General features: G+C 46.1%; 1 protein-coding gene across 2 annotated transcripts in view; it reads right to left on the reverse strand.

Moving 5' to 3' along the window:
• Positions 1-18893, reverse strand: part of LOC106570238 (trafficking protein particle complex subunit 9) — a 361123-nt gene that overhangs the window by 287787 nt on the left and 54443 nt on the right. For both annotated transcript variants that reach the window (XM_045694753.1, XM_045694752.1), the window contains one exon: positions 9078-9223. In XM_045694753.1, the coding sequence (XP_045550709.1) occupies positions 9078-9223 (146 nt within the window). The remainder of the gene's footprint in view (positions 1-9077; positions 9224-18893) is intronic.

Consider the following 18893-nt stretch of genomic DNA (forward strand, 5'->3'; position numbering starts at 1 on the left):
ATTCAGAAGTTAAATGCCTACTCTTTGCAGATGACCTATGCCTGCTGTCACCCACAGCACATGGCCTACAGCAGAGCCTGGACCTGCTAGAGCAGTACTGCCAGACCTGGGCCCTGGCAGTAAACCCCAAAAAGACTAAAATAATGATTTTCCAGAGAAGATCCAGATCTCAGGGAATTAGACCAAAGTTCTCAATTGGTACAAAATATGGTACAAAGTACTGTACACACTACAATTACTTAGGTTTAAAAATAAGCTCAACTGGACACCTTAATGAGGCAGTGAATGAACTGAGAGAGAAAGCACGCAGGGCATTCTATGCCATTAAAAAAAACAAATTCAAATTGAAATACCTATTAAAATTTGGCTAAAACTAATTGAATATGTCATTGAACCAATTGCACTTTATAGCAGCGAGGTGTGGGGTCCACTTGCAAAACAAGATTTCATCAAATGGGACAAACACACCATTGAAACCCTGCATGCAGAGTTCTGTAAGATTCTCCTACATGTCCAGAGGAAAACTACAAACAATGCATGCAGGGCAGAATTAGGCCAATATCCACTAATAATAACAACTCAAAAAAGAGCAAGTAAGTTTTGGAAACATCTAAAATACAGTGATCCCCTCTCATATCATCACCAAGCCCTGCAATGCCAAGAGCTGAGCAAAGGAAAGAGTCCCCTCATCCAGCTGGTCCTGGGGCTGAGTTCACAAACCTGTTCTATTAACACACTGAAGCCTCAGGACCAGAACATCCAATCAATCAGAATAAACAAAATTACAACACAGTCAAAACAAAACTTCATTGCTTATTGGGAAACACAAGCACAAACACAAAGCAAAATGCAGTGCTATATGCCCTAAATCGACAGTACACCGTGGCTAAATATTTGACCATGGTTACTGATCAAAACCTTAGAAAAACCTTGACAAAGTACAGGCTCAGTGAGCACATCCTTGCCATTGAGAAGGGTAGACACAGGACGGAGCTGCATTTCCGGACAAAATGTAAAAAATATAAAACAATTAGAGTGTCATTTTCCCAAATTTGAAACCCTTATCCAAGGTTTCAAAGACCTCTCTGATGACAGTAGGCTACCCGTCCTGTTGGGGGAGGACGCAGAGAGCTGTGGGTTGGCAGCGCACTACATTGCTGCCTGCCATAAGATGAGGGACAGTGTCTGACAGACCAATCAACCTGCACATGTACTCTACTGTATGGCTATTGTTATTGTTGAATGTATGGTTATTCTGACCTTTAGTTATTGTTGTTACTGTTGTCCCATTGTCAATTTTGATTCTCATTTTTATTTATTTTTTATATTGTAAATATCCAAAATAAGCTTTGGCAATATGTACATTGTTACGTCATGCCAATAAATCAAATTGAATTGACAGAGAGAAAGCCTGATAGGAGCAGGCAGGCAGGAAGCTACAACAAAATTAAACCAATGAATTATAGATAACACGGAAAGCACTTTATCTATTGAATAGATATTTAAATGTATTTGTTGTTATTTTTTTCCCCTCTCAACTTGTTTGTTTATTTTCCGGTGAAGACGTGATTGTCAATCTTGTTAGTCTGGAAGCGGCGTTATTACACTGATAAATCAGGCGTGGGAGGTGATGACGCTATCCTACAACTCAGTGTCCCTGATGTTTTAGTCACACAGATACCTGTGTGCATGTCATGTCATTGTGACACACACACAGTAATGATTCACTGTTCAATATAGCCTGCATGATGAAAGATGGCATCACACTAAGACAGGACACAACTACACTCAAAGGGAGACTACAATGAACGAACAGTGAACGGACAAAGACAGAATGGCTTTCAGTCATACTGAAAAACTCGATAACAATTCTAACAACAGCCATTGTGTTGAGTCCATCTGATTTGGCAGTGTATCAGAGAGAGTTCACACTCCTTGAATTCTGTGAGAAGCCAGAGTAGATCTCATCTAGAAAAGCCATCCGTCACAATCATGAGAAAGTCTGCTAAAACTGGAGGTTTTTCAGATCCCCCAAAAAATTATAACACGTGAATGTTCAGAGAGAGCGAGAGAGTGAGAGAGAGAGAGAGAGAGAGAGAGAGAGAGCGAGAGAGAGAAGAGAGCAGAGAGCCGAGAGAGAGAGAGAGCCGAGAGAGAGAGAGCGAGAGCCGAGAGAGCGAGAGAGAGAGCGAGAGAGAGAGAGAGAGAGCGAGAGAGAGAGCAAGAGAGAGAAGAGAGCAGAGAGCCGAGAGAGAGAGAGAGCCGAGAGCGAGAGCCGAGAGACCGAGCCGAGAGAGCGAGAGACGAGAGAGCGAGCGCCGAGAGAGTGAGCGAGCGAGAGTGCGAGAACCGAGAGAGCGCGAGAGCCGAGAGAGCGAGAGAGCGAGAGTGCGAGAGCCGAGAGAGCGAGAGCCGAGAGAGCGAGAGAGCCGTGAGAGCGAGAGAGCCGAGAGAGCGAGAGCAGAGATAGCAAGAGCCGAGAGAGCGAGAGCCGAGAGAGCGAGAGTCGAGAGAGCGAGAGCTGTGAGAGCGAGAGCCGTGAGAGCGAGAGCCGAGAGAGCGAGCCGAGAGAAAGAGAGCCTAGAGAGCGAGAGAGAGCCTAGAGAGCGAGAGAAAGAGAGAGCAGAGAGAGCAGAGAGGCGAGAGAGCGAGAGAGCAGAGAGGCGAGAGAGCGAGTGAGCAGAGAGAGAGAGCAGAGAAAGAGAGAGCCGAGAGAGCGAGAGCCGAGAGAGCGAGAGCCGAGAGAGCGAGAGCCGAGAGAGCGAGAGCCGAGAGAGCGAGAGAGAGCGAGAGCCGAGAGAGCGCTGAGAGAGCGAGAAAGAGAGAGAGAGAGACAGAAATATATACACCTTACACACACTAATTAATAAACACGTCCACCAAAAACAAGACGGCAAAATCTTTGCTTGCTTTATTGACTTTAAAAAAGCATTTGATTCTATTTGGCACGAAGGGCTATTCTACAAAATTCTCCAAAGTGGGCTTGGTGGTAAGGTGTATGACTTAATAAAATGTATGTACACAGAAAAAAAAAGTGCAATAAAAATCAAAAACCAAAGAACATAATTATTTTCACAATGTCGAGGTGTGAGACAAGGCTGTAGTTTGAGTCCAAACCTTTTCAACATTTATATCAATGAATTAACAGACATGTTGGACCATTCTCCAGCCCCAGGACACACTATTTGACACAGAGGTGAAATACCTGCTATATGCTGATGACTTGGTACTTCTATCACCAACCAAAGAAGGTCTTCAACAGAACATTAATATTCTAGAGCAATATTGCCATAATTGGGCCCTGGCAGTAAATTTCCAAAAAATGAAAATCATGATTCCCCCCCCCCCCAAAAAAAACATGTCAGAAACACAAATATAAATTCAACCTGAACAACACTATCATTGAACACACTAAAAATTATAACTACCTTGGTCTGACCATATCTGCATTGGGAAACTTTAATATGGCAGTGAATGCACTCAAAGAAAAAGCCCGCAAAGCATTGTATGCAATAAAAATGAAATTATTCAAAATCAACATCCCAATTAGAATTTGGACGAAAATATTTGACAGTGTAATCCTACCAATAGCTCTTTATGGATGTGAGGTTTGGGGGCCACTCAATAAACTGGACTTTAAAATGTGGGACAAACATCCAATTGAAGCCCTACATGCAGAATTCTGTCAGAAAATCCTACAAGTCCAGAGAAATACACTAACTAATGCATGTAGGGCAGAATTGGCTTTCTAGTGATAATGAAAATAGAGAAAAGATCATTAAAATTTTGGCTACATCTAAATTCAAGTCCAAATTCAAGTCTGCAATTTAAAGCACTTCAAACCCAAGAGTTGAGCCCAGAAATGAGCCCTCTCAGTAGCTGGTGTTGGACCTCACCAACCAAGCTGGCACCAGCACTGCTTCAAAAGAAAGAATTCAAATAAACAAAATCATGAACCAATCAAAGGACTCATATTTACAACATTGGAAAAACGAAATAAAATCCCAAAGCTGACTAAATTGCTATCTGACCCTAAACAGAGAATATGAATTGGCTGATTATCTCTACTCTGTCAGAGATACGAAGCAGAGACATATCCTTACAAAGTACAGGCTGAGTGACCACCGATTGGCAATAGAAACTGGCAGACATAAAAAGACATGGCTACCCAAAGAGGAGCGTGCATGTGGTCACTGCACGACAGGGGAGGTAGAGACAGAGATGCACTTTCTCCTTTACTGTGAGAAATATTCCTCACTAAGAGATCCCTTATTCACAGAAATGACTACATTTATTCCAAATTTGAACTTATTAAACCCAGAGGAAAAAGAAAAAATACTCATGGGCGAAGGAGCAATGGCTCCTCTTGCAGCCAAATATATATACTGCTCAAAAAAATAAAAGGGAACACTAAAACAACACATCCTAGATCTGAATGAATGAAATAATCTTATTAAATACTTTTTTCTTTACATAGTTGAATGTGCTGACAACAAAATCACACAAAAATAATCAATGGAAATCCAATTTATCAACCCATGGAGGTCTGGATTTGGAGTCACACTCAAAATTAAAGTGGAAAACCACACTACAGGCTGATCCAACTTTGATGTAATGTCCTTAAAACAAGTCAAAATTAGGCTCAGTAGTGTGTGTGGCCTCCACGTGCCTGTATGACCTCCCTACAACGCCTGGGCATGCTCCTGATGAGGTGGCGGATGGTCTCCTGAGGGACCTCCTCCCAGACCTGGACTAAAGCATCCGCCAACTCCTGGACAGTCTGTGGTGCAACGTGGCGTTGGTGGATGGAGCGAGACATGATGTCCCAGATGTGCTCAATTGGATTCAGGTCTGGGGAACGGGCGGGCCAGTCCATAGCATCAATGCCTTCCTCTTGCAGGAACTGCTGACACACTCCAGCCACATGAGGTCTAGCATTGTCTTGCATTAGGAGGAACCCAGGGCCAACCGCACCAGCATATGGTCTCACAAGGGGTCTGAGGATCTCATCTCGGTACCTAATGGCAGTCAGGCTACCTCTGGCGAGCACATGGAGGGCTGTGCGGCCCCCCAAAGAAATGCCACCCCACACCATGACTGACCCACCGCCAAACCGGTCATGCTGGAGGATGTTGCAGGCAGCAGAACGTTCTCCACGGCGTCTCCAGAGTCTGTCACGTCTGTCACATGTGCTCAGTGTGAACCTGCTTTCATCTGTGAAGAGCACAGTGCGCCAGTGGCGAATTTGCCAATCTTGGTGTTCTCTGGCAAATGCCAAACGTCCTGCACGGTGTTGGGCTGTAAGCACAACCCCCACCTGTGGACGTCGGGCCCTCATACCACCCTCATGGAGTCTGTTTCTGACCGTTTGAGCAGACACATGCACATTTGTGGCCTGCTGGAGGTCATTTTGCAGGGCTCTGGCAGGGCTCTTGCAGTGCTCCTCCTGCTCCTCCTTGCACAAAGGCGGAAGTAGCGGTCCTGCTGCTGGGTTGTTGCCCTCCTACGGCCTCCTCCACGTCTCCTGATGTACTGGCCTGTCTCCTGGTAGCGCCTCCATGCTCTGGACACTACGCTGACAGACACAGCAAACCTTCTTGCCACAGCTCGCATTGATGTGCCATCCTGGATGAGCTGCACTACCTGAGCCACTTGTGTGGGTTGTAGACTCCGTCTCATGCTACCACTAGAGTGTTTATCATTCCAAATAGTAGTGGTATGGGTGGTAATGGTAATGATAGCAGTTTAGTAATGGTGGTGGTGGTAGTAGTAGTGGTAATGATGATAGTAGTTGTAGTACTGATGTAATGGTGAAGATGACCGTTATTTAGTTATAAGTTAGTTCTAGTTACATTTTCTATATTTAGATTTTATATTTATTACATTACATTCTACTATTGATTGTTACCATTTTACTGTTATTATGTTTGTATTTAATTTTGTATTATTATTTACTGCAATTTTATATTATTATTTGTTATTGTTTATAATTTTATTACAATGTATATTGTATACATTGTTGCTTTGGCAATATTGACACAATATTTTTCATGCCAATAAATCAGCTTGAATTTGAATTTGAAATTTGACAGAGAGAGCGAGAGAGAGAGAGAAACGCAAGGAGCTCCTGGAGCGAGAGCCGAGAGAGCGAGAGAGGAGAGAGCCGAGAGCAGAGAGAGAGAGAGAGAAAGAGAGAGAACGAGAGAGCGAGAGCCGATAGAGCGAGCCGAGAGAGCGAGAGCCGAGAGAGCGAGACAGAGAGAGACAGAGAGAGAGAGAGAGACAGAGAGAGAGAGAGAGACAGAGAGAGAGACACAGACAGACAGACAGACAGACAGACAGACACAGACAGACAGACAGACAGACAGACAGACAGACAGACAGACAGACAGACAGACAGACAGACAGACAGACAGACAGACAGACAGACAGACAGACAGACAGACAGACAGACAGACAGACAGACAGACAGAGACAGACACAGAGACAGAGACAGAGACAGAGAGAGAGAGAGAGAGAGAGAGAAACAAGGAGCTCCTGGTTTAATTATGGCATTAGCCAAGCGTGTATAGAAGATGAATTTATTCCATCACGTTATTTATAGATATTTTATGAAAATATTAGTAGGCTGTGGTGGCTAATTTCTGCATTACCAAATGAGAAGAGTTACAAACACACCATTCTGAGTTAAAGTACATCTTTAATACTTAACCTCTTGGGGCTAGGTGGGACGCTAGCGTGCCACCCGTGGTGCACTCCATCAACAGCAGGTGCATTTCAAGAGCGGCAAATTTGAATCCAAATAAATGTCAAAATTCTAATTTTTCTAAAATACAACTATTTTACACCATTTGAAAGATAAACATCTCCTTAATCTAACCACGTTTTACGATTTCAAAAAGGTTTTACGGCGAAAGCATAAATTTAGAGTATGTTAGGACAGTACATTTACAAGACTTGTGTGTAATGTTTTGTCAAGTCAAAGACAGGGTCACCAAAACCATAAAACCAGCTAAAATGATGCACTAACCTTTTACAATCTCCATCAGATGACACTCCTAGGACATTATGTTAGACAATGCATGCATTTTTAGTTCTATCAAGTTCATATTTATATCCAAAAACAGCGTTTTACTATGGCATTGATGTTGAGGAAATCGTTTCCCTCCAATAACCGGCAGTCAAGTCAGCGTCACAAATTAAATAATTAAAATTAGAAAACATTGGTAAAATATTATATTGTCATTCAAAGAATTATAGATTTACATCTCTTGAACTCAATCAACTTGCCAGATTTAAAAATAACCTTACTGGGAAATCACACTTTGCAATAATCTGAGCACTGCGCCCAGAAAAATACGCGTTGCGATACAGACTAGACGTCATGTTGGGGAGATCTAAAATCGAAAATACTATGTAAATAATCAATTACCTTTGATTCTCTTCATCAGATGTCACTTCCAGGTATCACAGGTCCATAACGAATGTAGTTTTGTTCAAAAAAGCTCATCATTTATGTCCAAAAATCTCTGTCTCGTTAGCACATGATGTAAGCCAGCCGGACTTTCGTCATGAACGAGGGGAAAAAATATATTTCCGTTCGTTCAAACATGTCAAACGTTGTATAGCATAAATCATTAGGGCCTTTTTTAACCAGAACATGAATAATATTCAAGGTGGACGAATGCATACTCTTTTATAACGTATTGGAACGAGGGTACCCAACATGAACTCGCGCGCCAGGTGTCTAATGGGACATCATCGTTCCATGGCTCTTGTTCGGTCAGATCTCCCTCCAGAAGACTCAAAACACTTTGTAAAGGCTGGTGACATCTAGTGGAAGCAATAGGAAGTGCCAAAATATTCCTAAGCCCCTGTGTTTTTCAATGGGATAGGTTTAAAGTCAATACAACACATCAGGTATCCACTTCCTGTCAGAAAATGTCTCAGGGTTTTGCCTGCCAAATGAGTTCTGTTATACTCACAGACACCATTCAAACAGTTTTAGAAACTTTACAGTGTTTTCTATCCATATATAATAAGTATATGCATATTCTAGTTACTGGGTAGGATTAGTAACCAGATTAAATCGGGTACATTTTTTTTATCCAGACGTGCAAATGCTGCCCCCTAGACCCAACAGGTTAAGATACTTTTGCAAAAGTACTTGACCCCCAATAATGCACTCTCTCGAATGAACCATTGAATGAGGTAATTACACAATGGCTACAGAGATCTTTTATAGCAACGATACACCCCCTTCAACGTACATTGACAAAACACAGATACTTAGTAACAGTTCACAAAGGTTAAGTTTTGTATGACAGATATCCATAAAACACAGCAGACAGTAACTGCTATGTCAACCTGGTTCATTGAATAGGCCAGTATCTGGTCTCCTTAGAACCGTCCCTCCCTGGTATGGTATAGAACAAAAACACAATTTCATCCAATGGGATATATCAATCGTCAACTCTAGATACTCCCATCTCAAGTAAACCCCCTCTTGACCCCACTCCTGGACAGGCTCACTGGGGGGAGTGAGCCTCTAGGCCATATATTATCACAGGATAAGTGCGAGATCTAAGAGAGGACATACAATGGTCCCAGACACTGCCATAATCCTCCCCACAATAAAGAAAAGGAGGGAGTGACTTGCTCACAGACATTGTGGAGACAAGTCATTGGTTCCCCATTAATCACGCCATCCCTTCACATGGTTTAAGAATAGGTAAAGACACATTCCCATGACGACAAGTCTGACCTCTCCCCTCTCTGGGTCCCAAGTGTCTGAGCCCCAGCTAAGGTAGACGTGCAACTGAAAAGACACCAGAGTCCAATGGACACTTTCTAATGACAAGTACCTCAAATAAGCATATTATACTAATAAAACATCTTAATTATCTATGTTACCCAACTAATTCTGATTCATCCACGACAAGGCCTAAAATTGCTTTACTTTCACACAGCAACTTCAGAAGGTGTGTGTGTGTGTGTGTGTGTGTGTGTGTGTGTGTGTGTGTGTGTGTGTGTGTGTGTGTGTGTGTGTGTGTGTCTGTGTGCGTGCACGCGCCCACCTATCGTCTTGTTGCGCTCCTCTCCTCTGGTGTGCATGATGATGGGAGAGTAGATGAAGGGACTCTTGGAGGACATGTTGTTTTCCAGAAGGCCTTTCTGCTTGTGGGGGCGCAGGCTGACGGGCAGATCCAACAGCTCCACTGATCTGTAGCAGGGGAGAACCAACCAATCAATCAAATGTATTTATAAAGCCCTTTTTACATCAGCAGATGTCACAAAGTGCTGTACAGAAACCCAGCCTAAAACCCCAAACAGCAAGCAATAAAGATGCAGAAGAAAAGTGGCTAGGAAAAACTCACTAAAAAGACAGGAACCTAGTAAGAAAACCTAGAGAGGAACCAGGCTCCGAGGGGTGGCCAGTCCTCTTCTGGCTGTGCCGGGTGGAGATTTAAGAGTACATGGCCATTATGGTCAGATGGTTTGTAAAGGAATGGGAGATGGAGAAGGAGCGAAGGAGGCAGAGAGAAACATTTTATCTCAACAGCCAGGTCCATTAAAGGTCCTGAGAGAGAAAATGAGATGGATTTTGGCATGGTGACCTGAGCCACACACACACACACACACACACACACACACCTCTGTCAATCAGATGGCAGCAGAACATAAATCCTGTAGAATTTGTGAATTCTGTCCTGAGATTCTAGCCCAGGCCATTTAATGAGCAAAGCACTCTGAAGGTGTGAATTGGAGCTAGTGGACACAGCACTTATCACCTCTGTGAGGAGCCAGGCATTCATCCATCCATCCATCCATCCATCCAACCATCCATCCATCCATCCATCTATCTACACACAGACAAACGGTACAGACGGTCCTCCATCTCTCCTGGTGCTAGTAATGGCCCTGCCAACCCAGAAATAGGGCTAGAATTCTGAGTGGGCAGAAGTGGGCAGAACTCTGAGTTGTGTTTTAAGTGAACTTACTGTAACATAAACACTAGGCTACCTTTAAAGAACTATTTTATTCTCAATAGCGCTGAGCAATTAGTGCTTTTTGAGGTCAGTTTTACATTTTGATTATTTGGGTTGACCACTGTAACACAGAATAAAACAATGAATAAAAACCCATGATGGTAGTGACTTCTCATTACTGCAGATCACTTATTAACCATCATTTATTCTCTTTAATCAAATATTTCAGCTGTTGTGAATATTACATTTGTTTTATTTGACTATTATTTAATTCCAAGTCATCTCATCTCTACAGAGCTGCTGCCTATACTGTCTGAATAATAATGATTTTGTCAAAGTAAATAAGGATTTTATGACCGCTGAATTTATTTGACCTTTATTTAACCAGGTAGGCAAGTTGAGAACAAGTTATCTTATACAATTGCAACCTGGCCAACATAAAGCAAGCAGTTTGACACATACAACAACACAGAGTTGCACATGGAGTAAAACAAACATACAGTCAATAATATAGTAGAAAAATAAGTCTATATACAAAGTGAGCAAATGAGGTGAGATATGGGAGGTAAAGGCTAAAAAGGCCATGGTGGCGAAGTAAATACAATATAGCAAGTAAAACACTGGAATGGTAGATTTGCAGTGGAAGAAAGTGAAAAGTAGAAATAAAAATAATGGGGTGCAAAGGAGCAAAATAAATAAATAAATAAATACAGTAGGGGAAGAGGTAGTTGTTTGGGCTAAATTATAGATGGGCTATGTACAGGTGCAGTAATCTGTGAGCTGCTCTGACAGCTGGTGCTTAAAGCTAGTGAGGGAGATAAGTGTTTCCAGTTTTAGAGATTTTTGTAGTTCGTTCCAGTCATTGGCAGCAGAGAACTGGAAGGAGAGGCGGCCGAAGGAGGAATTGGCTTTGGGGGTGACCAGAGAGATATACCTGCTGGAGCGCGTGCTACAGATGGGTGCTGCTATGGTGACCAGCGAGCTGAGATAAGGGGGAACTTTACCTTATCTTGTAGATGACCTGGAGCCAGTGGGTTTGGCGACGAGTATGAAGCGAGGGCCAGCCAACGAGAGCGTACAGGTCACAGTGGTGGGTAGTATATGGGGCTTTGGTGACAAAACGGATGGCACTGTGATAGACTGCATCCAATTTATTGAGTAGGGTATTGGAGGCTATTTTGTAAATGAAATCGCCGAAGTCGAGGATCGGTAGGATGGTCAGTTTTACGAGGGTATGTTTGGCAGCATGAGTGAAAGATGCTTTGTTGCGAAATAGGAAGCCAATTCTAGATTTAACTTTGGATTGGAGATGTTTGATGCGAGTCTGGAAGGAGAGTTTACAGTCTAACCAGACACCTAGGTATTTGTAGTTGTCCACATATTCTAAGTCAGAACCCTTCCAGAGTAGTGATGCTGGACAGGCAGGCAGGTGCAGGCAGCGATCGGTTGAAGAGCATGCATTTAGTTTTACTTGTATTTAAGAGCAGTTGGAGGCCACGGAAGGAGAGTTGTATGGCATTGAAGCTCGTCTGGAGGGTAGTTAACACAGTGTCCAAAGAAGGGCCAGAAGTATACAGAATGGTGTCGTCTATGTAGAGGTGGATCAGAGACTCACCAGCAGCAAAAGCGACATCATTGATGTATACAGAGAAAAGAGTCGACCCAAGAATTGAACCCTGTGGCACCCCCATAGAGACTGCCAGAGGCCCGGACAACAGGCCCTCCGATTTGACACACTGAACTCTATCAGAGAAGTAGTTGGTGAACCAGGCGAGGCAATCATTTGAGAAACCAAGGCTATTGAGTCTGCCGATGAGGATGTGGTGATTGACAGAGACGAAAGCCTTGGCCAGGTCAATGAATACGGCTGCACAGTATTGTTTCTTATCGATGGCGGTTAAGATATCGTTTAGGTCCTTGAGCGTGGCTGAGGTGCTCCAATAACCAGCTCTGAAACCAGATTGCATAGCGGAGAAGGTGCGGTGGGATTCGAAATGGTCGGTAATCTGTTTGTTGACTTGGCTTTCGAAGACTTTAGAAAGGCAGGGTAGGATAGATATAGGTCTGTAGCAGTTTAGGTCAAGAGTGTGTCCCCCTTTGAAGAGGGGGATGACCGCAGCTGCTTTCCAATCTTTGGGAATCTCAGACGACACGAAAGAGACGTTGAACAGGCTAGTAATAGGGGTTGCAACAATTTTGGCAGATAATTTTAGAAAGAAAGGGTCCAGATTGTCTAGACCGGCTGATTTGTAGAGGTCCAGATTTTGCAGCTCTTTCAGAACATCAGCTGACTGGATTTGGGAGAAGGAGAAATGGGGAAGGCTTGGGCGAGTTGCTGTGGGGGGTGCAGTGCTGTTGACCGCGGTAGGGGTAGCCAGGTGGAAAGCATGGCCAGCCGTAGAAAAATGCTTATTGAAATTCTCAATTATAGTGGATGTATCAGTGGTGACAGAGTTTCCTATCCTCAGTGCAGTGGGCAGCTGGGAGGAGGTGCTCTTATTCTCCAAGGACTTTACAGTGTCCCAGAACTTTTTTGAGTTTGTGTTGCAGGAAGCAAATTTCTGCTTGAAAAAGCTTGCCTTGGCTTTTCTAACTGCCTGTGTATATTGGTTTCTAACTTCCCTGAAAAGTTGCATATCACGGGGGCTGTTTCGATGCTAATGCAGAACGCCACAGGATGTTTTTGTGTTGGTTAAAGGCAGTCAGGTCTGGAGAGAACCAAGGACTATATCTGTTCCTGGTTCTAAATTTATTGAATGGGGCATGCTTATTTAAGATGGTGAGGAAGGCATTTCAAAAAAAATAACCAGGCATCCTCTACTGAAGGGATGAGGTCAATATCCTTCCAGGATACCGGGCCAGGTCGATTAGAAAGGCCTGCTCGCTGAAGTGTTTCAGGGAGTGTTTGACAGTGATGAGTGGAGGTCGTTTGACCGCTGACCCATTACGGATGCAGGCAATGAGGCAGTGATCGCTGAGATCTTGGTTGAAAACAGCAGAGGTGTATTTAGAGGGCAAGTTGGTTAGGATGATATCTATGAGGGTGCCCCTGTTTACGGCTTTGGGGTGGTACATGGTAGGTTCATTGATAACTTGTGTGAGATTGAGGGCATCAAGCTTAGATTGTAGGATGGCTGGGGTGTTACGCATGTCCCAGTTTAGGTCACCTAGCAGCACGAGCTCTGAAGATAGATGGGGGGCAATCAGTTCACATATGGTGTCCAGAGCACAGTTGGGGACAGAGGGTGGTCTATAGCAGGTGGCAACGGTGAGAGACTTGTTTTTAGAGATGTGGATTTTTAAAAGTAGAAGTTCAAATTGTTTGGGAACAGACCTGGATAGTAGGACAGAAATCTGCAGGCTATCTCTGCAGTAGATTGCAACACCGCCCCCTTTGGCCGTTCTATCTGGTCTGAAAATGTTGTAGTTAGGGATGGAGATTTCAGAGTTTTTGGTGGTCTTCCTAAGCCAGGATTCAGACACGACTAGGACATCCGGGTTGGCAGAGTGTGCTAAAGCAGTGAATAAAACAAACTTAGGGAGGAGGCTTCTAATATTAACATGCATGAAACCGAGGCTTCTCAATTACTAACTTGGCCATATAAAATACATTCACTTGAAATGCATCAACTAAAAATGGCAAACTCAATTTACCAACTTCTTCGACCAAAACAGGGAAATCTTTAACTCTTTTCAAAAGCCATGCATGGACCACTAAACATGTTGCTGTAAAAACAACAGAGCCTCCAGACTAGCCTATTCAACAGAGCCCCCAGACTAGCCTACTCAACAGAGCCCCCAGACTAGCCTACTCAACAGAGCCCCCAGACTAGCCTATTCAACAGAGCCCCCAGACTAGCCTACTCAACAGAGACACCAGACTAGCCTACTCAACAGAGCCTCCAGACTAGCCTAGCTCTGTAACAGAGCCCCCAGACTAGCCGCTCAACAGAGACCCCAGATAGGAAAGTAATCCTTCTAACAGAGCCTCCAGACTAGGCACTATTGAAAAGAGGCTCCAGACTAGCCCATACTCAACAGCGTCATCCAGACTAAAGTGAGTATTCAACAGAGCCCCCAGACTAGCCTACTCAACAGAGCCCACAGACTAGCCTATTCAACAGAGCCCCCAGACTAGCCTATTCAACAGAGCCGCCCAGACTAGCCTATTCAACAGAGCCCCCAGACTAGCCTACTCAACAGAGCCCCCAGACTAGCCTATTCAACAGAGCCCCCAGACTAGCCTACTCAGAGCCCCCAGACAAGCCTATTCAACAGAGCCCCCAGACTAGCCTATTCAACAGAGCCTCCAGACTAGCCTACTCAACAGAGCCCCCAGACTAGCCTACTCAACAGAGCCTACAGACTAGCCTATTCAACAGAGCCTCCAGACTAGCCTACTCAACAGGGCATCCAGACTAGCCTATTCAACAGAGCACCCAGACTAGCCTATTCAACAGAGCCCCCAGACTAGCCTACTCAACAGAGCCCACAGACTAGCCTATTCGACAGAGCCCACAGACTAGCCTACTCGACAGAGCCCCCAGACTAGCCTATTCAACAGAGCCCCAGACTAGCCTATTCAAAAGAGCCCCCAGACTAGCCTATTCAACAGAGCCTCCAGACTAGCCTACTCGACAGAGCCCCCAGACAAGCCTATTCAACAGAGCCCCCAGACAAGCCTATTCAACAGAGCCCCCCAGACTAGCCTACTCAACAGAGCCCCCAGACTAGCCTATTCAACAGAGCCCCCAGACTAGCCTACTCAACAGAGCCCCCAGACTAGCCTATTCAACAGAGCCCCCAGACTAGCCTACTCAACAGAGCCCCAGACTAGCCTATTCAACAGAGCCCCCAGACTAGCCTATTCAACAGAGCCCACAGACTAGCCTATTCAACAGAGCCCCCAGACAAGCCTACTCGACAGAGCCCCCAGACAAGCCTACTCAACAGAGCCCCCAGACAAGCCTACTCAACAGAGCCCCCAGACAAGCCTACTCAACAGAGCCCCCAGACTAGCCTATTTCGACAGAGCCCCCAGACTAGCCTATTCGACAGAGCCCCCAGACTAGCCTATTCAACAGAGCCCCCAGACAAGCCTACTCAACAGAGCCCCCAGACAAGCCTACTCAACAGAGCCCCCAGATTAGCCTATTTCGACAGAGCCCCCAGACTAGCCTATTCAACAGAGCCCCCAGACTAGCCTATTCAACAGAGCCCCCAGACTAGCCTATTCAACAGAGCCCCCAGACTAGCCTATTCAACAGAGCCCCCAGACTAGCCTATTCAACAGAGCCCCCAGACTAGCCTATTCAACAGAGCCCCCAGACTAGCCTATTCAACAGAGCCCCCAGACTAGCTTATTCAACAGAGCCCCCAGACAAGCCTATTCAACAGAGCCCCCAGACTAGCCTATTCAACAGAGCCCCCAGACTAGCCTACTCAACAGAGCCCCCAGACTAGCCTATTCAACAGAGCCCCAAACTAGCCAAGCCTATTCAACATAGCCCCCAGACTAGCCAAGCCTATTCAACAGAGCCCCAGACTAGCCAAGCCTATTCAACAGAGCCCCCAGACTAGCCAAGCCTATTCAACAGAGCCCCCAGACTAGCCAAGCATATTCAACAGAGCCCCGAGCTAGCCAAGCATATTCAACAGAGTCCCAGACTAGCCAAGCCTATTCAACATAGCCCCAGACTAGCCAAGCCTATTCAACAGAGCCCCAGACTAGCCAAGCCTATTCAACAGAGCCCCAGACTAGCCAAGCCTATTCAACAGAGCCCCAGACTAGCCAAGCCTATTCAACAGAGCCCCAGACTAGCCAAGCCTATTCAACAGAGCCCCAGACTAGCCAAGCCTATTCAACAGAGCCCCAGACTAGCCAAGCCTATTCAACAGAGCCCCAGACTAGCCAAGCCTATTCAACAGAGCCCCAGACTAGCCAAGCCTATTCAACAGAGCCCCAGACTAGCCAAGCCTATTCAACAGAGCCCCAGACTAGCCAAGCCTATTCAACAGAGCCCCAGACTAGCCAAGCCTATTCAACAGAGCCCCAGACTAGCCAAGCCTATTCAACAGAGTCCCAGACTAGCCAAGCCTATTCAACAGAGCCCCCAGACTAGCCAAGCCTATTCAACAGAGCCCCAGACTACAAGCCTATTCAACAGAGCCCCCAGACTAGCCAAGCCTATTCAACAGAGCCCCCAGACTACCAAGCCTATTCAACAGAGCCCCAGACTAGCCAGCATATTCAACAGAGCCCCCAGACTAGCCTATTCAACAGAGCCCCCAGACTAGCCTATTCAACAGAGCCCCCAGACTAGCCTATTCAACAGAGCCCCCAGACTAGCCTATTCAACAGAGCCCCCAGACTAGCCTATTCAACAGAGCCCCCAGACTAGCCTATTCAACAGAGCCCCCAGACTAGCCTATTCAACAGAGCCCCCAGACTAGCCTATTCAACAGAGCCCCCAGACTAGCCTATTCAACAGAGCCCCCAGACTAGCCAAGCCTATTCAACAGAGCCCCCAGACTAGCCAAGCCTATTCAACAGAGCCCCAGACTAGCCAAGCCTATTCAACAGAGCCCCAGACTAGCCAAGCCTATTCAACAGAGCCCCCAGACTAGCCAAGCCTATTCAACAGAGCCCCAGACTAGCCAAGCCTATTCAACAGAGCCCCAGACTAGCCAAGCCTATTCAACAGAGCCCCAGACTAGCCAAGCCTATTCAACAGAGCCCCCAGACTAGCCAAGCCTATTCAACAGAGCCCCAGACTAGCCAAGCCTATTCAACAGAGCCCCAGACTAGCCAAGCCTATTCAACAGAGCCCCAGACTAGCCAAGCCTATTCAACAGAGCCCCAGACTAGCCAAGCCTATTCAACAGAGCCCCAGACTAGCCAAGCCTATTCAACAGAGCCCCAGACTAGCCAAGCCTATTCAACAGAGCCCCAGACTAGCCAAGCCTATTCAACAGAGCCCCAGACTAGCCAAGCCTATTCAACAGAGCCCCAGACTAGCCAAGCCTATTCAACAGAGCCCCAGACTAGCCAAGCATATTCAACAGAGCCCCAGACTAGCCAAGCCTATTCAACAGAGCCCCCAGACTAGAGGCCTATTCAACAGAGCCCCAGACTAGCAAGCCTATTCAACAGAGCCCCAGACTAGCCAAGCATATTCAACAGAGCCCCAGACTAGCCAAGCATATTCAACAGAGCCCCAGACTAGCCAAGCATATTCAACAGAGCCCCAGACTAGCCAAGCATATTCAACAGAGCCCCAGACTAGCCAAGCCTATTCAACAGAGCCCCAAACTAGCCAAGCCTATTCAACAGAGCCCCCAGACTAGCCAAGCATATTCAACAGAGCCCCCAGACTAGCCAAGCCTATTCAACAGAGCCCCAGACTAGCCAAGCCTATTCAACAGAGCCCCCAGACTAGCCAAGCCTATTCAACAGAGCCCCAGACTAGCCAAGCCTATTCAACAGAGCCCCAGACTAGCCAAGCCTATTCAACAGAGCCCCAGACTAGCCAAGCCTATTCAACAGAGCCCCAGACTAGCCAAGCCTATTCAACAGAGCCCCAGACTAGCCAAGCCTATTCAACAGAGCCCCAGACTAGCCAAGCCTATTCAACAGAGCCCCAGACTAGCCAAGCCTATTCAACAGAGCCCCAGACTAGCCAAGCCTATTCAACAGAGCCCCAGACTAGCCAAGCATATTCAACAGAGCCCCCAGACAAGCCTACTCAACAGAGCCCCCAGACTAGCCTATTCAACAGAGCCCCCAGACTAGCCTATTCAACAGAGCCCCCAGACTAGCCTATTCAACAGAGCCCCCAGACTAGCCTATTCAACAGAGCCCCCAGACTAGCCTATTCAACAGAGCCCCCAGACAAGCCTATTCAACAGAGCCCCCAGACTAGCCTATTCAACTGAGCCCCCAGACTAGCCTACTCAACAGAGCCCCCAGACTAGCCTATTCAACAGAGCCTCCAGACTAGCCTATTCAACAGAGCCCCCAGACTAGCCTATTCAACAGAGCCCCAAACTAGCCAAGCCTATTCAACAGAGCCCCCAGACTAGCCAAGCCTATTCAACAGAGCCCCCAGACTAGCCTACTCAACAGAGCCCCCAGACTAGCCTATTCAACAGAGCCTGCAGACTAGCCTATTCAACAGAGCCCCCAGACTAGCCTATTCAACAGAGCCCCAAACTAGCCAAGCCTATTCAACAGAGCCCCCAGACTAGCCAAGCCTATTCAACAGAGCCACCAGACTAGCCCCAGACTAGCCAAGCCTATTCAACAGAGCCCCAAACTAGCCAAGCCTATTCAACAGAGCCCCAGACTAGCCAAGCCTATTCAACAGAGCCCCAGACTAGCCAAGCCTATTCAACAGAGCCCCAGACTAGCCAAGCCTATTCAACAGAGGCCCAGACTAGCCAAGCCTATTCAACAGAGCCCCAGACTAGCCAAGCATATTCAACAGAGCCCCAGACTAGCCAAGCATATTCAACAGAGCCCCAGACTAGCCAAGCCTATTCAACAGAGCCCCAGACTAGCCAAGCCTATTCAGAGTCCCAGACTAGCCAAGCATATTCAACAGAGCCCCAGACTAGCCAAGCATATTCAACAGAGTCCCAGACTAGCCAAGCATATTCAACAGAGTCCCAGAATAGCCAAGCCTATTCAACAGAGTCCCAGACTAGCCAAGCATATTCAACAGAGCCCCAGACTAGCCAAGCATATTCAACAGAGCCCCAGACTAGCCAAGCATATTCAACAGAGTCCCAGACTAGCCAAGCCTATTCAACAGAGTCCCAGACTAGCCAAGCCTATTCAACAGAGCCCCAGACTAGCCAAGCCTGTTCAACAGAGCCCCAGACTAGCCAAGCCTATTCAACAGA

This window comes from Salmo salar, chromosome ssa14 (assembly GCF_905237065.1).
Source record: "Salmo salar chromosome ssa14, Ssal_v3.1, whole genome shotgun sequence".
NCBI classification, from domain to species: Eukaryota; Metazoa; Chordata; class Actinopteri; order Salmoniformes; family Salmonidae; genus Salmo; species Salmo salar.